General features: G+C 34.2%; 1 protein-coding gene across 1 annotated transcript in view; it reads right to left on the bottom strand.

The window, feature by feature from the left end:
• ROBO2 (roundabout guidance receptor 2) overlaps positions 1–25,234 on the bottom strand; it is a 600,911-nt gene that overhangs the window by 49,396 nt on the left and 526,281 nt on the right. Inside the window, exons 21-24 of the mRNA XM_063077978.1 lie at positions 24,168–24,449; positions 18,715–18,871; positions 9,163–9,423; positions 4,610–4,815 (exon numbers count right to left, since the gene is read on the bottom strand). Of these exons, the coding sequence (XP_062934048.1) occupies positions 4,610–4,815; positions 9,163–9,423; positions 18,715–18,871; positions 24,168–24,449 (906 nt within the window). The remainder of the gene's footprint in view (positions 1–4,609; positions 4,816–9,162; positions 9,424–18,714; positions 18,872–24,167; positions 24,450–25,234) is intronic.

A 25,234-nucleotide genomic window follows, 5' to 3' on the forward strand; every position in this document is an offset into this window, starting at 1 on the left:
AGTTTAAGAAAATGATTTAATTATTTTTAGCATTATCCCCAAAATATCCTTTTACTAAAATTATTCTTCTTAAGATTTGCAGCTAAATCAAAGCTTCAGGTCAAATTTTTTAGTGGCCAAAGCTCTAAAAGCTGTGTGGTCGATTCAGGTCGTGAGGCTGCCAGATTTTATTGTTTTTCTTCTGATCTGGTGTGGGAGTTCCAGTAAAAACCTCCAAAGACATAAAATAGAAAATACAGAGCCACAATTTCCTTTCAGCTGTGGTATTCATGTGGGGTCCAGCAGTCAAGGAAACTTTTATTCATTTCACTTAACAGCACGCTCTCTCAGTCTTACTTTTTGTGATCACTGAGGCAGTTAGAATCTTGGCTACATGTTCAGGACATTTTCTTCCTGCTTTCTCTCCTATTGCCTTCTGTTTCTCTTTTCCTGGTGGTGTCATTAAATTCAGGAAACAATTACCCTTGACTCCCACTGTGGAAGTTATAGAGAGAAGAATTGAAGGCTTACCCCGCCCTTTACCCAAAGATGGTGGGTTTGGCATGCAGGAAGAAATATTACAAGTATATTCCTGAACAGAGAAACAATCCTGTATGGTAACTTCCTAGCCCCAAAGAGAGTACAATGTGCTGTAATAAATGTATTTTGTACTTCATTACAATCAAATAGGTATGTCATGAACATAGATTAAAATAAAAATTATAAAAATGAGATTCCCTACAAAAAGTCCTGATAAAGTTGAATTTTATTGGCATGGGTAACTATAACTGACAAAGAACTAAATATGAGAACAGTAAATAATAAAAGTCACATCTAAAATTTAATATTTTGATTTTGATTAAATGCATAGGGGGTAAGGACTAATTATATCCAGAGATATAATTATATGTTGTCTTTGTATAAATACATATTTATTTGCATGTGCATACATATACACACACAATACACATACTAAATAACAGAACAGACCATTAATTTCCTCTTAAATATGCTAATTCTAGAGATTAGAAGAAAGTCAGGCATTTCCAGAGCAGGGATCGTGATAATTTATCTTTAGAATAAAACTGATTGATTTTGAACATCTTCTGCCACATATCAGGTGGGTAACCTTGACAAAGGCTTTAAACTCCTCTGTGACTCAATTTTTTAATTTATAAAATGAGAAAAATCATAATAGTAGGGTTGTGAGAATTAAATGAGTTAATGTATGTTAAAACCTTAGAACAAGGGTTGGCAAACTTTTTCTAGAAAATGACAGATACTAAATATTTTCAACTTTGCTGTTTCTGTCATATATTCTTCTTTGTTTTTGTTTGTTTCCTGTTTTCCTACAACCCTTTAAAAAATACAAAATCATTCTTAGCTCACTAGGCCACACAAAAAACAGGCCACGGCTTAGAAATGTGCTTTGCACTTACTAAGGGCTACATATATGCTACTTTATTTTTATTCTTCTTATGAGCATTTAGCCTAAATTCCTAGCCAAGTGATTGGAAGTAATAGGCATTCAATAAATGTTTGTTTTAGAAATAAATAAATAATACAACAGATTTACAAAGAAATATTTCCCATTACGGAGATTGGGACTACTGATATTTTCCTCTCTTCTTGGCCTTTTCCATTCACAAACCATAATTTCAAAATTTAAGAAGTCTCTCACAAATTAACTAGTTGTTATAAAAATATTTGGAGTTAATATGCTTATTTCTTTACAAAGCTGTGCTCTATGCCTTGTTAACTGCTGATACTCCTTAATGTGGCAGCTATGAAGCATAATATATTCAAGTAAAATCCTGCATAATTTTATATACAGGCTTATAGGCCTCCTGATGTTTTCATTCTCACTGGCTTCAGTTTCAGGGAATGGCACATAGCTGTAGTTCTATTAAATAAAAGCGGCCATTAGTTTCACAAAAATGTATCTATCAAGGAATTTCAGGTAAAAGTAATGACTAATTTACTCATACCACAAATTTAGAACTCAAAGTAACTGATGGTAAGATCAGAATCCGCTGTGTGGGCACTTACCAATTTAAAAACATAAAAAGCCAATGGAAATAGTACCTGTTTCATTGCCCACCTCATTTAGCATCATTCAACTAGCTGTAAGTGTCTGAAGAAAACATGAGGACGTTAGAACAATATTCACAGCATGTTGATTTCTCTAACATTTGGTCTGTACATACATTGATCTCAGTGCAATCCCCACATATACATGCACGTGTGTGCACGTGCACACAAACACACACTATGATAGTCACACACCCTATCTATACTCTCACACGTATAGCTGTATGCATTCATTCACATTTCCTACACACACTCTCTACATACACTCACAACCTTATCTGTATGCTCACACACATTTTTGCACACACACAAACACTCTAATACGCTCCTGCACTCTATATACACACACATTTATATACAGTCATGCCTCACTTAACGAAAGGGATACATTCTGAGAAATGTATTGTTAGTTAATTTTGTCACTGTGTGAACTCCACAGAGTGTAGATAGCATAGCCTACTACACGCCTTGGCTATATGGTATAGCCTATTACTCCTAAGGAATGCATTGCCCTATGACATTATGATGACTATGTTGTCACTAGGTGATAGGAATTTTTCAGGTCAATTATAATCTTCTGAAACCATGATTGTGTGTGGTGAATTGTTGATCAAAATGTCATTATGTGGCCCATGACTACACTCACATTCCCTACATACACTCAACACACATACCCTAAAATGCAAGTTAAATCTTTAAGCACGCCTCTCCACAAACTTATTGTGGAGTGGAAAGAAAAAACAAAAGGGGTTTCCTATTTGGCTACTTTTATGTAGAGTGCAACTTCTTTTACTAAGGATAGGTATTATTGGTAGGATAAATTCATTGTAGAACACATACCTAAACACCCTGAGGTTTTATATATGGCAGCAATTAGGCAGTGAATTCAAGTAGGAAACTAGACTTTATTTTCTTAGCAATAAAAATTTCATTTGGAATGACCATTATACTTGCTACAGGAGAAATGCAGATTGCCTGAACCACAGTCACATTAAACAGCCTAAAATGTTACTAATAGGTGAACATGTAAAAGTGCAAAATGACATTCTCCTGATTTATAGATATATTTATCCTCTTTGACATCGTAATATTTAATAGAAGGACTACATGGGGCTATAGCTGACTTTTTTTTTTTCATTATTATTGCAATTCTTTACTGCATTCCTAATGGAAAAGAGTTCAGTTTCATTAGTGAAATATGCAAAAATATGCAGAATTTTACCCTGAAGGAGAGTATGCTAGAAATTCAGGCAAAGGAGCTTAACATAATAGTGCACTAGTAAGTCAGTTCCCTGCATTCAAAGATTTTAACTTTTGCTCTGCCACCTTCAGTTGGATCTGGATTTCAAATCACAGCAGTGTATCTTCAGCTCTTAAATCTTAATTAGCCTGGCAAGCAGACCAACCCCTGGGTAAGAAAGAAAACTGAAATGCAGCTCATGCATCACACATTGCACAACTGGGAAGGGATACAGAGGAAGATTGTAAGTACTGATGCTTCTTCATCACAGTCATAAAGAAGTTGCATCAGTGTCTGCACAACTCTAACATGTAGTACAAAATCTGTGAAAGATGGGAGGCCTTTGAAGCAAAACTGAATTAAGCAGAACTGTGATAAAAATACCTCCAGGGGTAAAAAATGACATCAAGTAAATACAAATATGGGTGGTTTTCTGAGAACAACCAATGAAATACAAAGATTAGACTTAAATTTATAGTAGCTATGTCTTCACTGTTATGTAACAGGCATTTTTCGTGTGGCAAAGCATGGATACCTAATTGAATAGAAAGACTGAATTTCTAGTTGTCTCCAAATTCCTTCTCTACACATCAGGATTTTAAATTTTCTAACAAAATTTGTTAAATTTAAATCCTTGGAAGTAGGGTATAGATCAGTCCTGGGCTCATCATAGGGCAGTACAAATTGAAGTCTTTCACTAGTAAACAAGGCAAGAGGAAGCTCAAGAAGTAAACAGTGAAAATAACTATATTTCTTGGGAGAGCAGCAATTATTGGAGTTAGCAATATGAAATGCATAAATGTATGGTTTATCTCGCTATACATTTTCTCTGCTCTCAAAATAATACCATGTGCAACCTTAGAGAGGCTTATTCTTAAGACTTGCTTATTTTCATCAGTGAATGATTTTACAGAGTGAAATATCAAGAAGCATTTTAAGATTGCATTCACTTGGTATGTTGCTTCTGATATACAAAATATATCATTTCTTAAAGCCAAGGTTTTTTATGTAATAGACTTGGTTCCCTAGTAGAGTGAACTTTTCATGAAAGCTCTGGATATAATTGAGTTTTTTTTCATGTCTTTAAAGCTTTTTAAAATTCATGAATTTTCTTATCAGTTTTGCAGCAAAGCAAAAGTATTTCCAAATCCTTTTTGAATTTTGTGTTTAATATTAACATATTTTAAATGTTACAGAAATAGATGGAGTGCAGCAAATCTTACATAAGAAAGTATTTGATTTTTATGCATTTTAATGTTACAAGTAGGTCAGATATTCCTATTAAATAGGTTCCATTACCTGTCACAGAGCTGTCTAGATTGTCCATACTGGATCCGGGTGTCTGGTCTAGTGCTCTCAGGGGCCTAGGGATTTCTAAAGCTTCCTCTTCATCATCAGCATCATCATCTGGAACATCTGTTTCCAAATCAGAAATCAAGGCTCCAGACACGTAACCTAATGGTGGAACCGGGGGCTGTGGAGGTGGATTATTGCTTTGAATGTGCCTAGAATTCAAATGGGAAAAAAGAAGAAAAGAAAAGCAATCTATTAACATTGGGCAAAATTGTAATTATAATTAGATGGCATGCTATAGAAACTAATATTGTCTTCTTCCTTTCCACTAATTTTGAAGCTTACAGTGCTTTCTTACACTTCAGCAAAAATGGTGGACTGTGGATATGTGCCTCACCAAACAATAACGTAGACTATTAAACTCTTCTATTGGTATGCACTGGGTGAAACACAGAAAAAAAAAAAAAAAACAGACCCAGTATTTTTGTATACATAAGTCATCCAAAGGAGAATAGGAATATTTGTCACAAATAACTATCTAAAGATGACATTTTTCTCCAAAAATAACATAATAATTTTGTTCTCAGTTTACTGTCAAAGTTCTACTTAGCTTCTGCTAAGGGCTGCTGGCCCTTATGAAGAAAAGATGCCGTGTAAAGACCTAATATACCCCATCCCCAACCCTGAGCACATTCCCTGCCCTACAAGGTTTTCTTCCTGCGCAATCCCCCTGGCATCAGGCTGCGTGGTGGTTTCCACTTTAAACCAGTTTAGGGTGGGTACAACTAATATAGGCTCTAGTTACTATTTGTATGGCTGCCTCACCCACCAAAGTCTTAAACTCCTCAAAGAAAAAAATGATTTACGTCAGCATTTTCTGTGTTTAGACATTAGAGTATTAAACAAACTCTTTAATGAATGAATAATTTGGATTTCAACCTTATGAGGTAAGGTACTATCAACAGGTACTAGAACAGGTACTATCAACCCTAGTTTAGAATTTATTAAACTCAAATTTGAGTGATTTGTTTCAAATCATGTGGCTAACAAAATGTGGAGCTGCATGCTGGATCCAGTTGATTTGCTTTGAGACTACCTAGAGTTTCTTCTAAACCATAAAATGCTAAATGAAAGCAAGTCATTGTTATTTGTTACTGTCTTTGAAGAGTGAACATACTACATGTTTTTAACATACTAATTTTTTTTTTGCCTTCACACAAAAATTTAAAAGATTCCTGCTGTTTAAGAAAGATATACAACAAGGGCTATGTATTTTTACTGTTGGCTTTTTAATGAAATATATTTTTTTCTTTAATCATTTGCATTCTTTTGTGAAGTATTTAATTCTTCCAGAATTTGTTTAATATTTCTCTTCCATTACATTTTTGAACTTGTATCCAACTTCAATGTTAACAGGATTCTAGCTCTTTCAGTGTTAAAGAACCAACAACGTTAGTTCTCGAAGGTATCTCATTGTCATCAGACTCAAATCTTTATTTTAATAGATCAGGAATCTGAGGCCCCAAGTTATTATTCAGCTTTCATCACATCCCATTAATTGAAAAGCCAGGAAGGAAAAGCAAGTTTCCCAACTACTATTACAGAAAATCTTGAGCATTGATGAGCACATCTTGTTGTAAATGGTGCCTCAGATTCTGTTTATGGATCGGGAATGGAGAAAGCCAACTGATGAGCTGGATGATATGAGTCAATATGTGTTTGCTTGCTTTGTTCTCCTATAACGGTATGGACTTTGGTCCTGGGAAGGATGGAACAGACCAACACTCTAGTCCAACATAACTGCTGACAATTCTTGATGGAACAAATATACATGAAGGGATTAAAAAATGTACTCCTTGATTTAAACTGAATTAGCAGATAAACTGAAATACAGGAAGAGAGTACCTAACATTTATAAATATCTTCTAGTGTCAGGCACTGTGGTTTGCATTTCCTGGATCAATATAAAACAGAATCCCTGGAGATGGAGCCTGGGAATTATTATTTCTTAAACATACTCCTGTGAAGTTGATGTGCAACCCAGATGGAGAAGTGCTTCCAAAGCATAAGGGCAAGGTCTTGTGTGAGCACATGGAGGCTCATATTTCCACAGGTGGAGTCAGCTAAGGCATTCTGGAAGATTGCTGGATGGAGTAGAAACATACTCAGAAAAAGAAACAGGGTCTGCTGTACAAGTACTAGGAGCAGGTGAAGATGAACTAGTCTGTTCATTCATTTAGAAAATATCTATCAAGCCCTTATTAAATGGGATACTCTTCTAAGGGTGGAAAGACAGCAGTGAACAACGTGGTGAAAACCCAACCTCTTCTGAACAACAACAGCTAAAATATAGCCAGGTACTTTACTAAGTACTGTACAAGTGCAAACTCATTTAATTCTCACAAAAACTATGATATGTAGCAAAGAATTTAACCTTGACCCAAGAGAGTTTTGGTCTTTGCCCTCCACTCTTGGGAGGTAATCTGTAAGCCCTTAGAATATCCTGTCTGATAAAAGTGTCTCTGTTTACTTGGAGGTCTTAGGCTACTCCAGAAAGTCTAACAATATGATTTATGGTGGGGCTTTGGGTTACACAGTATCAGCTCTACCTCTGGAGAAGCTAGGGACAGGTCAGCCATGTGTGTAGTCATGTCTAGTGACAGAGCCCAAATAAAGTCTCTGGACCTCAGGGCTTGTGTGCTCTTCCCCGGTGGGCAATACTCCATGTGTATTGTCACAGTCTTTGCTGGGAAAGTAATGCTGTCCTTAACTCCATTCTGAGAAGACAACTGGAAGATCTGCTTTTGGAATATTCCCAGACTATACCCCATGCATTCCTTCTATTGGCTGGTTTTCATCTGTATTTTTTCACTGTAATAAACTGTAACTTTGAATATGCAAGTTTTCAGTGGGTTCTATGACTTCGAGTGAATTCTTGAACTTGAGGGTGGTCTTGGGGAAACCTGTAAACTTGTACTTGATGTCAGATTGAGAGTGGTCTTGAGGACTGCCCTTTAATGTCATATATGAGTTAATTACTGTTATCAACACCATTTTACATACAGGAAACTATAACATGTAAATTTAAATAAATTGCCCAGGGTCATACAGCTAGTAGGACAGGTTCACCTCCACGGCACCTCCTCTTTGGCTGTCCCCGGTCAAATCCCAGACCAAGAATCAGAATCTGTCTGGGGGTGGTATCAACATAGTTTAAGGTTATCCAGGTAATTCCAAAATGCAGGCAAATTTGAGAATCTTTGAGCTAGTGTCCGTGCTTTAAGTGGCTAAACTGCACTGCTTCATTATTTAACTTAAAAGAAATCCTATGGCTCTTTAAGCAGCTGGCTTCAACTTAGTAGTGATGTTTTACAAAAAGCAGCATAATACAAAATGATACCATTTAACTATAGGTTGTCTTTGACCTTTGAGAAAACATCTGATGATTGGGAAAATGTTAAAAATAAACCCTCTGATTCTAAGAAAAGAGCTTGTTTGTAATAAGCTTAAAGTGATATTCCTAGTTTTGGTATCTCTCTGTATCTATAGGTAGCTGTATTTAAAAAATAAATAGTTCAATAACAATGAGAATAAAAATTATTTCATTTATCAACTTATCCCTGTAGCTAAAACTATCCAAAAGAAAATAAAAAAAGAAAGAATACTATTTTAAAAAAATTTACAGTGGGGCCGCCTGTGGCTCACTCAGGAGAGTGTGGTGCTGATAACACCAAGGCCACGGGTTCGGATCCCATATAGGGATGGCCGGTTTGCTCACTGGGTGAGCTTGGTGCTGACAACACCAAGTCAAGGGTTAAGATCCCCTTATCGATCATCTTTAAAAAAAAAAAAAAAAAATTTACTCTGACTTTAAGCACAGGGTGTAAATCAACAGAAGATAATTGAAGATATGTCACTGAGATTTCATTTTTAAGAGTCCAGACTTCTATCACTATTTGGGAGAAGAAAGAACAAATAAGAAAAATATATATATAAAGTTGTGATAGTTAGTCCCATCTGTATTTATGCCACAGTCTTTTTTTTTTTTTTTGTATGCTTTTACTATTGCTAATATTGCTATTTTTTTCTGTCTCATTTAATTCAGCCCAAACAGGGTCTTTCCATAACTGACACTGACCATAAGTGTGACTTGCAGAAGCTTACATTTACATATTCAAAACCACATACAGAATTAATCACAGGCACTTTGAAGAATCTGAAAGGAGTCCTTTATGATGGTATCGGAAATTAGTTCAAGGATAAACTAATTGACGCTAAATAGTAAATTAGAAAAGATTCTCGTAGAGCCAAAAGCATTTTAGCCTGAAATTCAGCAGATCTGAATTCTTGCTGTGGTTTACTCTCTTATGAGCTATGTGACTTTGGTAAAATTATTTAACATTTCTGCAGATAGTGTCTTTATCTAAACAATTAAGGAGTGTACAATAGCATTTCTTACCCCAGATATATAGTTCTATGAGAATCTCCTGTGAATTAATGTGAAAGAACATTTTCATGTGTTGAAAGCATGAATCCCTTAACTTAACGAGAAAATTTACCATGTTTGCTTTGCTATGTCAAACTGATAAGCTCTTGTCAACTCGTCCAGGTGAGCCTGCAGCATGGGTTGCATCTCTTCCCGTGGGGATGGAGTAAGAGTTGCAGTGGACTGCTGTCCAAAGGAGATAGCAGGAGAGGAAGCCACACCTCGGACAGGGGGTGTTGGGACCCGATCATCATCTTCTTCCAGTTCATCTTCCATGCCCTGGTGTAGGTATGTTTGTACTGGTAACGGTGGGCACCAGCTATCACTGTCATAGCTGAAATTAAATGAGGAACAAAATGCACATTGACACACACACATGCACCCACACAGTTATACCAGCAATAAAGAGCAACCACGTAGTATGTGAAATGTTCTTTCAGTTTACATCCTCCTGATCAAGTTGTTGGTGCTATCATAGTAAATCACCTGCCTGTTATCTTAATTTCTAACCGTAATTAAATCTGTTATCTCAATATCTCAATTTATTCGTGGAAGACCTTATTACCTAATTGTTACCCCACAGTTATAAAAGGCAATAACTTCCCAACAAAGTTACTCATGTGGAAAAACCAAATTGCTAATTAAAGACAATTAATGAATTCAGTGCTAGTAAATTTAACTACTTTCTTCTCCTATTCAGCCCTGTACACAGACAGAATATGACAATGTAGCTGACTGATCATCTAAAAAGAGTTGAGGAATTTTATTTACTCTTATTTTAGATCTATGTCAACTTTTCATTCCATACGACGTCAGTCATTAAGATTTTATGTGAACTGTATTCAATATCCCCTTGATTCTCTTAATTTTCTCAGTAGAAACTATCTTCCTTTGTCTTGACCCCTAAATTCAAATCATAAAACAAGTTCAAAACCTTGCCCTATAAAGTATATCTTATAAAGAAAAATAACAATCATTTTATAGTAGTAAAAACATTTAACATGAGATCTACCCTTTTAACAAATTTTTAAGTGTACAATGCAACAATTACTTTAAAACAGAATTTTTTTGTGGACTCTAGCTAGGAATATTAAAAATTAATTTAAAAAGTTTCAATTGTGATACAAAATCAGTTTTTACACCTTCTTTGTAGTCCTAGTATTTTTAGAAATCAAATAGATCCCAACATACTTTTAGAAAGAGACCTAAGGATAAGATAAACAACACAAATGAATATTATTTTCCTATAAATTCAACCTCTTAAATATCTCCTGAATTTCTCTCCTACACTTCAGCCCTACTTCCACTATCACAGATTAGTCTCCTTCTGATGCAAACTAGCTCTTAGTTTTCTTAGTCTCTTGGGATGCTGTCTTCTTTTCCACCCTATATTCCATACAAGCAAGAAAATTATATTTCTAAAATCATCTTTCACAACATACCTGTGCTTATAATTGTTCAGTGATTATAACTAGTATAAGAAAAGTCCAGAATCATTAACTGGACCTAAAAGATCCTTTCTCATCTGATCAACACAGTTCTTTCTAGCTTAATTTCCCACTATTCCCCCAAGACCAGCCTACTCGGTATTTTTTCTAAATTCTGGGTCTCTATATGGTGGTTCTTAAATCATCTCCCTGTGGAATTCTGCTCTTCTTTCAAGGCTCACTTCAAATGTCATCAGTTTGCGAAGGCTTCTCTGCCCCCTCCATATAGAATTGACTACAACTCCATAAAATGTATATTGTGGTACTTCTCATATTATATTGACATTATTTGTTTCTGTGCCTCTTTTCTCCTATTAAGAGTCTCCTGAAACCCAACAACTCTGTAATTCTCAGCTTTATATTTCTAGCACCTTATACAGTATGTGGCATATGGGAGATAGTCATTAAAAAAACTGAAAGCAGAATAAAAATCATAAATGTGTATAACTACCCTTGATTTCTCTTATAAACTGTAATTTCTATATGTCCAGATAATTCTGGAATATTTTCAATTGAATGCCTTTTCACTTATCCTGTTTCAAACTGAATTGATCACAAAAACCTGCACATGTATGTTTATAACAGCTTTATTCATAATTGTCAAAATTTGGAATCAACCAAGATATCCCCCAGAAGGCAGATGGATAAATAAACCGTGGTACATCCAGACAATGGAATATTTATTCACTGCTAAGAAGGAAGTGAGCTTTCAAGCCTTGAAAATACATGGAGGAAACCTAAATGGACATTACTAAGTGAAAGTAGCCAATCTGAAAAAGATACACATCATAAGATTCCAACATGACATTCTGGAAAAGATAAAACTATGGAGACAGGAAAAAGATCAGTAGTTGCTAAGGGCTAGGGAGGGAGAGATGAATAGGTGGAGCACAGAGGAATTTTAGGGCCATGAAAATACTCAGTATGATACAATAATAGTGGACGTATGTCATTATAAATTTGTCCAAACCCAGAGAATGTACAATACCGAGAGTCAATATCAACAGTGAACCCTAATGTAAACTATGGACTCCAGGTGATAGTGATGTGTCATTGTAGGTTCATCAATTATAGCAAATGTACCACTCTGGTGGGGGAAGTTGATAGTGGGGAGGTTATGCATGAGTGTTGGCTAGGTTGAATCTCTGTATCTTCTACTCAGTATTGCTGTGAACCTAAAAGTGATCTACAAAGTAAAATCTATTTTAACCCCCCTCCAAATTTATCATTCTTTTGTCTGACAATCATGTGTCAGGGCCCTGAATCTATATCACAGGCATACAACCAGCAAGACAGACTGATATTAAACAAATAATTAACAATACAGAGTACTATGGGAGTAGAGAGCAGAGGCCTACACTAGTTTTGGGGTTGGGCAAGGCTATGCTGACCACCAGAAAAGGGAATATATTAAGTAACACATGAAGAATAGAAAGGTATTTGAAAAACTCAAACATTTCCTTAAATGACAAGATATGAAAAGAAAGAAAACAATTGGCCATAGATGTGGGAAGAGAGGTGGCGACAGGCCGGTCACAGAGTGCTTCATCAGCCCTGAGAAGGAGTTTGAAATTTTCCTGAGAGTGATAAATAGTTACCAAGACGTTTTATACAGGGAATGATATCTGTAGCTGTTCAGTCTCACAGAACCCCTAAATTCATTTTCCCAAATCCCAAAAATTATTACTTCAAAGTTAGTTTTACTTTTGATTCCTTTATTTTTATTTCCAAGGCCATATTCCTCTCTTGCTGAAGCCACCTGAATAATCTTCTACCTCAATGAATTGCACACTGAAGACACTATTTCAGAAGCCCTATACAGTTTGATAGGAATCTCTCTTTCTAAATAGCTTTTATAATGTAGTATAAATAACAAGCACACATTAGTGTGTTACAAATAACAATTTTTATATAGTAGAAAATACCATTGGTTAAACTTGTATTCCCATTGATTGACTATATTGAGTACCATTCTGAACTGAAAAGATATATTGCTCAAAATCTATGCCATTTTTATCTGTTTTATATGCTGGAGATCATAGTTATATTTCATTTGAAGAAAAGATTTTATTGCTAAAAATGTTTGTAATCCACTGTCCTGGTTGGATTTACTCCTTTTAGTTTTTCCTATCCTCTAGTCAACCCTGCCAACCAATTAAAAATTCAAGTACAAAATACACTGAAAGAGTCTGAATAAAAACATTTATTTATTCATGCTATTCTGCCCATTAATTATGTCTAAGACTCAACCTACCTTTTCAGACAGTTTTTACAGTTTCTCAACAAGAATCTAATCTCCTGCTCAAAGTCAACTGGTTTGTTTCCTTGTTTCTTTGTACTTTTCTATCATGGTACATTCATCTATAGATTTCAACCTATCTCAAATAAGGTGTATTCCTCCAATTTTATCCAACTTAATCTTACAAATCCATCAAGCTACAGGCTAAGTCCCATATCTTTTATAAAGATTTCCTTGACAAGGCCAATCAGCACTGAAATATTATTCTTCTGAACTTGCACTGACAATATTTTTACACATTTACTTGAAAATTGATTACATGAAATCTTCTGCCATTTCCTATAAATGTTCCTTTAAATGTTGTCTAATTTATTTTAATATTTAATCTTTCACCTGTTTATACTATCTTCTCCTCAAGCTGATTACAAGTATTACATTGAATATTCCTATTGTGCTACACCTAACATAATACCTTAAAAATAATGTCATATATACATTTATTGATTTGAAAGGAAAAGACAAATTGCTTCACTAATAAAAATGCTTAGCGTTTTTTCATAACTTAATTATTTGATGTTAAATGCCATATTATTAAGTCAAACAGATATGTATAAAAAGGCTAATCAAAATAGAACTGTGCATTTTCAGTATGGAATATGCTGTTATACTTCATCAGTAGTTATAATTCCATTTACTCTGTAACACTTGTTACAAAAGAGCAGAAAGTAATAGGTGCATTTTCCTTGCTTACAATGGCTTATTGCCAAGGATATTGCATTTTTGAATAAAAAAGAACATGTTTATATATTCAATCTTTCAAATGGAAATAGTTAATTATCTCCTAAAATTTCCCTTCTTCGTAAGTTGTAAAGCATTCTTACTTTTAATAATTTAATGGAGATATACACATGGAATAAAAAATACATAGAGAACATTATAGAAATAAGAAATGTGTTGTATGCACCATGTGTTAAAGTAACATAGAAGAAAACAATTGTAATTAGTTTTACTTGATTTATTTTCTATTATCCAAATACGATCAGGAAAAAGAAAGTCTAACCACACAAATACTATTTTTGACATTATGCAGATATATTGCGTAATGTACTAAATGACTCAAACATATTTCGCTAGCTATTCCATTTATGTAGAATGGATGTTATCACTAATTGCTTCATGTCTTTTCTGCAAAGATACCCTAGAGCAGGAGTGAGCACACTCTGTAACCCTGTGAGGTAAGAAAAGCTGAGAACCGTCCATGGATTTATCTAAGTGGTTTGTGCCCAAAAAGAAAAAATGGAAAGAGAAAAAAGAAAAGACTAAGAGAAAAACATGAAATAAGTGAAGGGAATTTGGGACATAGTGCATGTCACAGGATGAAGAATTGTTCATCATCTCTGTGGTGTTCACATCTCAATCCATTCCAGAGCAACAAATACTTAAGTTTCATGCAATTAATGAAGAAAGACAAGAAAGTAACAGATGACTATAAATGTATAAAGTGTACCTCTATTTTTATAGTTTCCTTCACATTTTACAGATACACATCTTATTTGAATGACAGAATTTCAACTTTTCTTGTAAAAACATCAAAAAACACTGTAAAAATGTTATTAATGCCAAACCAAAGGTCTTTTAGCCAACCTTTCTAGAGAAGCTTTTGTTCTTTGACCTATTGTCAATGAAGTATGAGACATCATATTATCTGTGTTGCCTGGTGAATAATGATAAAGATGACAACAAATCAATGTTGCATCTGAACTAACTTGTTAAAGGCCAGATACAAATACCAAATTACTAATAAAAATACAATAAAGTTCAACACCCGCAAAAGCTTGCCAATCTCTAATTGCAGTAACAAAGTGAAGCACTAGGTTTTCCATTTACTTACTATTGAATTCTTCCTAGCATTATATGACTATAATAAAATGTATTTTATTTATAGCTATAAAAAATATATTTTGACACATTTTGTCAAGCTGAGAGAGGCATATTGATGAGAGAAAACATTTACAGTTGTTGCTATATTATTAAATTAACAATTAAATGCTTTTTTATTTGGACAATCATTAGAAAACTTTTGACATTTAATATTGTGGGGAAAAAACTGCCCCAAGGAAGACTTAGAAGGAAAATTGATGATATCTAAGCTCTTAGAAACAATACTAAATATTGTAACAAACTAAAGACAATATTTTCAAGATTATGATTATTTTCAGCTAGGTATATCCCCAAAATCAATCCCTCTCCCTACATCCCATTGTCATTGCCTTATTTTATTTATTCCCTTATTATTTTCATGATATCAGCTATTCTTCTGAAAAATTCCATACATTATTCACCTGCTCCCAGTCTCATAGCCTTTAATCTATCACCTATACTCAAAGATCAAGGTTTTCATATGACATACAAGGCTCCACAACTGCCCTCAAGACACCTTCTCAGATTATCTCCTACCCTATGCAGGTATCAAACTCAACAAGCCTCATAGAGTAGTACCAATTGCTGAAGGATGTGGACAAGCAGTTAAAATGCAATGCGATGAGTACAACAATAGAGGGGTAGGCTTGAAGAATAATGAAAAAATAGAGAAAAGGCAAATAACCCTAACTAGAATAGGGTGGAGTTTCAAAAGGAAGAACAATGGGCTATTTGCTATTTCTTATTTTTTTATCTTTTATTGTATTTTTTTTTCCTTTGGCAAGTGAAATTTCTTTCCATTTGCATAGCAAATGGTGACATTAGTAACATTTTGTTGTAGTTGTTGGTTAACAATTTATCCTTGTGGGAAGGCCAATTTAGGTTGGAAACTATTTCTTCTTATCCTTTATCCTTATATTTGGCTCAGTGCTTGGCATCCTACAGCCACCCCACTCTAGGTATTTATCTGTAAATAAATGATAGATTCACCTCAAAACTCAACTTACATAAGCTTTCCCCAGGTGTACCTGATATACTTTATTACCCCTTTCTGTAGCCAAATTATTATTTTGCACACATTGCTCACCTGCAGCTTGTTGTACAAAATAGTGTGTGTGTGTGTGTGTGTGTGTGTGTGTGTGTGTGTGTTGGGAGGGGAGTAGTGTCTACTGTCTCATGCCTACCTCCCTCTGCTATGAGCTTCCTAGATCAAGGATCAGATCTTCCTTATTAATTGTGTATTCACCTCATTGGTCTTCTGCTTCGCTTTCTAGCACCAGGCTTAGCATTTCTTATGGACTTGAAAAAAATGTTTGTTGAATAAGTACTTTATTAAGATATGTCAACAACAACAACTGTATATCATCATAAGCAGTACAATTGCAGAATTCTTGGTTGTTAGAAATAAAAATTATTAAAAGCAAAAAAAAAAACTTCTGAAGTGTTTGTATATGAAGAAAATCTTAAGCCTGAATTAAAGCATATAAACAATTCTGTAGATCTCTATTGTGAAATATTCGATGTTAATATCAAGAATAACAGAGTATAATCTATGATGTGTTCAATAATGCCTGCTTCAGTATCATAAGTTTTACATAGTCAAAAACACAAAAGTATTTAAAAAATCAAGAAATAGACAAGATCATCCCCAAATTTACTAATTTTAATTTGTCCTTGATATAATGAATTTAAATATATGTTTTTATTACAAACAACTGAAATAAAAACTTTCATTCATCAACAGCTAAAAAACTGAGCCCGGAGAGTAAAGAAAATTGAATTTTGCTGTCAGTATTACTAACTGATTAAGATCTAACCACTATTTTTGGTAAGAATGATAACTTTTTTTTTTACAGTAAATACTAAGATCTTAAGGCCAATAAGAACTCAAAGGTAAACAAGGGCTCAACTACATGCCACGAAGATTTTGAATATATATGTGTATATTTATATATAAAATAAATTTGTGTGTGTATAGTCATATGTATAATATATTTTTTACCTATGTAAAATGTCAAATGGAAATTTTTTAAAAAGAATTTCTAATATCATGATTGTGGTTGAATATTAAAATAACTTATAATCCCCAAATATGTATAAATAACTTCATGTTTTACATCTTAGTATTCTGAAAATAATTTGTGTCAAAAAATAAACATCTGGACCAATATGTATTATTTCATTCACCAAATGAATATTTCCAACTCTTGCTGGGTAAGAAAAATCAAGTGATAGGTTTAACATTTATATTGATTGAACTAGTTATATTTCAATGGGTAATAGGCATTATTATAGCCTATGTATTTTTTTAAGCAGACTCAGTAGGAAAAAAAAAAAGAAAGAATTCCAAATCACCCACAATTTTCATGCGATCTGAGTTCAGGACTATGCTCATAAAGCTTTAACAACACTACTTTCTCCATTTTACAAATTCCGTTTCCTCATTCTCTGACTACAGCCTTTAAAATGCAGATTTCTGAGCCCTGTGATTATCTTTTTTTGTGGAATACACATGTCTGGTTTTTCTTTACTCAGGATCCCTGTGACACTGACACATTTATATCATTGACATGTATTATTTAAGATCATATACACATACAGAATTTTATTTTTTTAAAAAAGTCACAGAAAGGACATGGGGTGTTATCTTAGTGTATTATTTCAAATGTGAATGTTTTTAAAAAAAGTAAATTAATAATGATATGCCTGTACATGGGCACTACAATTCCAGAAAGATAAATGAAGTCCTTTGGAGGGAAAGACAGAGAGGAAATATATTTATGTATGTGTGTGTATGTTTATGAGTACGTGTGCGTATACACAAGTATATATATATATATATATATAATACATATGTGCAGTATGTGTATGTGTATATAAACACATATAAATATTTATATATATCCTGAGGAAAAGACAAATGACATCTTTGGAAGGAAAATTAGAACATTCTAATTTGGAGATCCCAAAATCAGCAGCTATGTACATAGAAAAGACAGAAAAAATTTATAAGCATGTATCTGTGATCTTTATTTGAACCAAGACAAGAAATAAAACTATTATTCAAATAAAGTCAGATGTTTTAATAACTAAATATTTCTAAGTAAAGAAAACCTTGTGAAAAGAAAAACTGCCTTTTTCCCCATATTTTTAGGTTCCATAAAGGCCCAGTCAAAATAAACAGTGAGCTGGGAATTATAAAAAAGACAGAGCATTTAAAATATTAAAATAGAAAAAGAGTCTGAATATGTTTCTTTTGACCTGCTTTTTATTTATTTTTTTTTTAGAATTAGAGATTTAAAAGTATCTGTTTCTTTGTGTTTACAATCAATTAACACTTAAACAGAGGAAAACTAATCCTTAAGAGATGTTTGGGAAAGAAAGGAAATTGGTCACATTTAAAGGCCTTCAAAGGAAATATCCTAACTCAAAAAGGTTTTGCTATGGAGTGTGCATTGGCTTGAACCTCCTTTATTGTTCCATCCTCTAAATTCCCATCAAAGCTGATGATTAAACTTCTACCCACTGGCCAGGTCCCTACAATTATCCCATTGTGATGGTGCTCTACAGTGGCGTCCTGCTATGGCCAGACATCAAGTCATTAGAGAACTGCAAGGGATGATGAAGAAGGTTATTTTAATTCTCTTTTCAACCTTTCTCAGGAGTGGCTCTTTAGTTCACAGAGCTGTGGGTACCTGCTTTCAAACTAACAAGCAACATTATAAATGGAAGCTGCATTATCATGATTGCAGACAATCTAAGACACTTGAGGGCCAAGGATTTCAGTACTCAATATGTGCTGTTTTGTATTTATCAGCTAAAAATATATAGACAGTGCAAACAATAAAAGGGGGAAATGCAATGAACAGGGTGGGAAGGGGCAGGAAAAACAATGTGAAAATACAGGATAAAGATGAAAATCGACAATAGAGAGGGGAGGACAGCCTTGGCTATTTTGTTGGTATATAAATATTTTTACCCATTTTCTTGCTGTTCGACTGCATAGTGTTCCAGCTCTGTACCAGGAAGGGGCTGGACTGGGGGGGGAGGTAGAGGGACACTGGCCCAGGTCGATCCATTATTTTTCTGCGGTTTAGAAGAGTTTTTATTTTTCTTCTTTTTTCCACCTTTCCCACCTGAAAGTGATAATGCATTTATTCAGAGATGTCAAATATCAGAAGAAACAGAGTACATCAGATGGGAAGATGTATTCGTGTTTTCAAAACACCAGAATCAGTATATTAGAGTTGTGAAAAGCTATAAACAATGAAATGATATAATCAGAAAAACATTTTTATAAATCACTCAAAATGATATTGTTTCCTTCCCAGTGCATTAGCTGCAGAGCTGAATAAACCAAAAACCATGGCTGATATATCGAAAGCACACTTATTGATTTATTCACGTCTGCTGCCTCCACGTTTTCATTTGTTAGACGAAATAATGGGCCATAACAAATTCTTTTAAATGTCAGATTTTAGTGCGCTTATAATGCTCTTTTGCATAATCTCTCTCAGTGGAAAATGCAGTGTCTAAGGATACAGGCTAAACTTTTCCATTAGAATTTACTCAATTTAATTAATCCAGGAGAGTAACATTTTTCTCTCAAAAAGTAACTTATACAAATCAATCAACCACAATCTGGAGACTATCTATAAATCTTTCACAATGATATGTTTTATTGACTTTTTAAAGTAATGAATGGCACAACTATTTTTGCATGTGGTGAGAGTAGATCCCAGCTGTTTTAAATATAACATTTCGTAAGATTTCAAAAATGGGGAAAAATTAATGGAAGTACAGTAATCAGTTGCCATCGTATTATAATGCAAATGAATTCATGCACAAACATGAGCAGAAAGTAAGTCAGCAGCATATAAGCCATATCTGGGACTACATGGAGCTTAATGAAACATAAAAGTAAAATTTATCATTTGTATAGTGCTGTACTTTTATTCTCCCCAAATTAAGCAGATAAAGCTTCTTCCTAAGAAATGGACCACAGTAGAATGCAGGAATGAGCAAATGGCAAAGACATTCCAGGGTAACTGAAGTTACTTCTGTCACTCCCACTACAGCCTATAGCTCTATCTGCAAAAATGGTATCGAGCCCTTGGACTTCATCCTTCTGGAAGTAAAAGTTGTGAGCGTAAAATATTTGTAGCAGCGTTACCTAATAATAAAGATTTCACTAGACGTCCAACCCATCTCCTTTCTTCTACCAATTACTAATGTGCATCAGTCAAATCAGAATATTATGCTATTTAATAATAACATATTTGAGTGCTAGAAAGTAATAAAGCTGTTATGCTTGATATATCCCCTATTGCCATTTACGGAATTGTGCATGCTTTCTGCATAGCATGCATACATACACACATATGTAAAAAAGCATCCCTACAAACAAAGAGCTTTCCCCTTTTACTTCTTATATTTGGTAGAAGAAAAGGATTAAGAGGAAGAAGGGCAGGTATTTTCTGCTTAGAGGATAAGACCTTGATCTCTGGGTTTGAAGACTAGTTCTCCACTTACTTGATAAGTTATTCAGTAGATATTGCCTCAATTTCCGCACATGTAAAACAGATATGTAGTGACTACTTCTTTGAGTTCTTTTGAGGATTACGAGATAAGGCATATAAGGTGCTCAGAATGTATAGAATGCTCAGTAAATGCCAGTCATTATCGCTCTCTCCTATCTCCTTTATCTCAGAGCAAACACAGCTTCTGCTGTTTTCTAAAGACTTCTCTACTCCCAGCTTCTCCAGGTCCAATCGCTATCCCAGAAACAGCCTGACTCTCAGAATAAGAATAAACTTGCTTGAATACAAGTGTGTCATTTTTGCCTTTAGGGTAAATGAACCTTAATCTTTTGTTTTCTGATGACCCTCAAAAACATAAACAAGGACTGATCTTTTTCTATAGTTTCAGAACTATGTTTCAATGATTAAAAGAGGAATGGGTTAAGCCACTTGTCCTTCAAGCTTTCCCCTATGTGTAGCTCCTTTATTCCTTATGTGCTTATAATGTGTACAACCCATTTCACTTTTCACAGCACTTTTAGAAATGTTAGGTGATCACCACCAAAACTGAGTGACAGAAATACGGAAGTTCTTACATGTGCATTTGATAGATCAAGACATGAAGGTTCTTTGTGAGTGTTATGTGGTCCATATTCACACAGTAATGGAAAAATCATAATTTAGAATGCAGCAGCTTTATTGGAAATGACTCTTTCTAGCGCTCTGAGGCAGACTCTGTTGAAGTCCTTGCCCAAGTTCAAGACAGCCATTCATAACCTACTATTCCAAACAACAGACTTAAAATTGTATTTTGGAAAACAGCCGGTTCACAGAGGGAATTGGTGAGAGTTTTTCATTCAACACCCATTTCCCCCTCTTCTGGGGAAATTTCTGCTCTCTCATTGTGGACAGTCTGAGTAGGACCAGTAATCTACATGCCTGTGAGCTAAGTGGTGGGCTCTTAGCATAACCTTAAATTCTCTCTCTGAGATCTGAATCTTGAGGGAAGTAAGCCAAAGCCTGTTGCTGTTACTTGCAACTAAAGAAGCCTCAATCATTCTAAGATGAGGACCATTTGTATTATGTTTTAATGGAGCATATTTTGATGACTTGCAAACATATTAGACCCTTCTCTCTTCAATTTAAAACAAACATTTATTTTTGGTTTATGCCTAATAAATGCTTGTACATAAAGAGAATTATGAAAATTCATTTTAAAATTAAATTCATTTAAAAATACTATAGTCTACTTTTAAAAACCACTGGTGCATTAAAAAATTCAGTTACTGTTAGCAATATTGTTATATATATGCAACATGTTATATATATTGTACACAGTATCTGTAATTATAACTTTTTATTTTATATATATATAATTATAATTACAGATACTCTTTTGAAACATCTTAATTTTCTTTTATACTTTTTAATGGTTGAATTTTAAACAAAAATACTCAGAACTTATGTACCAAATAAATTATGTGTTTCAAAGAGAGTGATAAATTTATTCAAATAATTCAGAAATGTCCAATTTTGTTTATCGCTGTGATTATTTTAAATAGGTCACATTGCTGTGTGCACAAATTAAGAAAATCTTATAATATGATATGATTAACTATCCATCAGGCAGTTTGATCTTAAATTTGAGCCTTAGGAAATATACCTATGATTCTAAGGATAAAATAAAATGCTGTAATATTAAACTCAATTGATCTAAAATAAAAAGGGAATAATCACTTCACTTTCACTTACTGAAGAATGTCTTCTATCACCAATTTAAGTAATTTTGTATTCAAATGTAGATGAAGTAGTTAATATAATTCATAGATGTATATAAATGTCACTCAGGAGATTAATGGATTCAGAAAAGCAGTAAGCACTATTGTGAATCATGTTCTGCTCACAATTACTCAAAAGATAACTTTTAAAACTTGGTGGCAATGTATACAGAATATTAAATGAAAGACTTGCAAAAGTTCTTATGTAATCCATGGCTTACAGTATATAGGTTCTTTTTATATATTGCTTGGTACTTTACATATCTTTAATGAAGTAAAAAGGAAGCCCAGGATAAATTACTTTTTAATTATCCAGAATAATTGTGGGACTTATAAATAAGTGACAGTATAAATGACATATAAGGTCATTCAAAAAGTTCCCCTATATTATTAAGCCAGTTTAAATTCATAACAGATGTTTAAAATTTTCTGTATTCTATAATATATCTAATCCTACCAATTGGCAAGAAGAGCAAATGACTCATTTTAGAAGGAAGAGAGAGCATTGACATTTTCAGACTGAGAGGGTTTTATCTCCTGAGGAAAAGTAATTTAGTAAATGTTACCCTAATGATGTAAAAAAGTTAACTCTGTAAGGCCTTGATGCCTGGCAGCCTGTTAAATATCATAACACACTTTAATCCTTTACGAATAACTTGTTTTAAAAACAAAACAAAAACTCCATTCAAACAAATAGTATATAATTAATCAGAACAAATTGAGCAAGCAGGGTCATGGAATCAATTAGAAATGTGCAGATAAAGTCATCAGCCACATAATGTAAATGTTATGGTTGGAAGTTAGATTGTGTTTAAACAACCTCCTCATTTTACAGGTGAGGATCCTGGGACCAGGAGGATATTGATGATATGCATTATGATAGATATATATTTCTGTCCAGTAAAATGTACTTTTCTCCACATGTGCTATATAATACGTATATTGTAGATTGTTAGTTTAGTTGATGTATCTCAAAAATATACTAAAATTTGTAGCCTAAAAGAAACACCAATATCAAAGATTGTATGTTTTTTAGAAATTAAATATTAATAATAATTCCCCATATTAATGTTCTTCTTTAGCAAAGTATAATAGTATTCAATAGATAACAAATCCTATTACATGATATATTGGAAAGTTTGTCCAAGAATAGGAAGTCACATCATTGGAATCATAATATTATAAAAAGTCTCTAAAATCATTTTCATTTTAGTTGAATTCATCTTTTGGTGTCCATGACAAGGAATTGGCTTTTACGTACAATCTTTTTATTATAAAGTTCTCTTGACTCCTATATAGGGTTCATGGCAGATCAAACTCATCTGCTATTTAATGAATGGTATTTAGTAAGCTGGCATTATTTTTCTTTAAATACATCTTTGCACAGATAGTACATAAAGAGTGATAGTGATTTTCCCCTCCCACCCAATCAAAGTATGATTTCATTGGGATAAACTGCTACTGTCATTTGAAAGACAAATGCCTGACAGTGAATTGGGATTCAGTATTTCTTCATGGTTGTTAGGAACACAGGTCATATTCTGGTGACAAACAAATATTTCTTCTTACTGCGATGAGACCAACCTGAGAGACTGCCACTCCTTTCTGAGCTGTTGTGAGAGCTGGTGGTGCTGAAATCCTGAGACTGGTTGTGTGGCATTCTATTAGACAATCCCTCAGCCAATCGGTAGTCAGGGATGTAAAGTAAGGCTAAGGGTTAAAGGGCAGAGGTCATAGTGGCATCATGTGATTAGTTCACAGCACAAGCCCATGCAGAACATGCAGTTAGCAACTCAGAAGCAGATGTTGTGGGAGAGTGGAGGGATGTTTTGTCTATCCTGTCCTAATGGAAGTAGACATGGATTGCTGATCACTATATTGAAAAAGAACTGAAAGGATGAAACCGATTGGTGTTGGTGTGCGGTGGTGGTGGTGGTGGTGGTGGTGGTGGTGGCAGTGGTGGTGGTGGTGGTGGTGGTAGGGATTGTTCAAGGTACAGAATACATGCCGATATTTTTTTTTAATTTAGGTAGTGAACCTGGTAATGAATCACCAAGTCAAACAACAAATGCTAATCTCTATCTCATGCACAAATGATATGAAAATAACTCTTCTGGACTCAGAACCTGACTTACCATTGTTACCTTTGTTCTGATCAGGCAGAGAATAACCAAATCCCATCAGATCTGTTTTTTGTTGAATTGAACTTTTCCATTGAGTATCAGGCAGATCGACAGCCAATTCATGTATGCTATTGGAATGCAATATTTGTGTCGTGGCATATGGGGTAGCCTGTGTTATTTGGCTGGAACTATTGTAAGTGGTTTTGGTAGTGAAGTCAATGCTGCTATAAATGGCTCCATCTGAGAGCATCGTTGCTGTTTTATCTCCTTGGCCTGGAACCGGTGGCAGCACATCTGTGGTGAACATAGGGAAATGAAACAATTTAATGATGCACAGGAAGCCCAAAACTATCAGGACTGAAGATGAAAAATAAATGTGTCATGCTGCACGTTTGCATTTCAGCTGAGATGGGCTTCATGAGCCAATGAAGGGTAGATGATATACAACCATCACCAAGCCATCAGCCTTGGTGACAGGCAGGCCTACCGCTTGCCCTTCACGTCTCACTGCTTAACACACCCCTTCCCCCATTTTCTTCAACTATGAATGAGGAGTTTGGGATATTTCACTACTGAAAAATGCTTTCAGTTTTTCAGTCTGTGTTAGAACCAATGAAAGTGTTAGCACTTTACAGAAGCAATAAGAGTGAATCTACAAATCATAGATGAAAACATGTCTTTTCACTTTACCCCCAAAGACATGGAATACAACTGCTGAATACACACAAAAATTTCCAAAATTATATTATGCCGACTATGAAGTACATTTTTCTGAAGTTTTAACTTGCCATTTATCTAATTTGATTTCATAGCTCCAGAAATGGAAAATAATTGATAGTAAAATGTGTTCTTTTTTCTTGAATATCAAGGGAGAATTTTCATGAACAAGTTATTTTCACAATACAGCAGGATTCAAATTTATAATATTTTACCAGGTTGTATAAGCAAGTGAAATTTTTTTTGGATTTCAGGATTTTACAACTACTTTCTGGCCCTTCTTACTTTTAGCTATACAGTAATTATAAAATATGATGTCGAACAAGAATTCTTCATTCTCAAGTTTAAGTATTACTTTTACT

The sequence above is a fragment of the Cynocephalus volans genome, chromosome 1 (genome assembly GCF_027409185.1).
Source record: "Cynocephalus volans isolate mCynVol1 chromosome 1, mCynVol1.pri, whole genome shotgun sequence".
In the NCBI taxonomy this organism is placed as follows: Eukaryota; Metazoa; Chordata; class Mammalia; order Dermoptera; family Cynocephalidae; genus Cynocephalus; species Cynocephalus volans.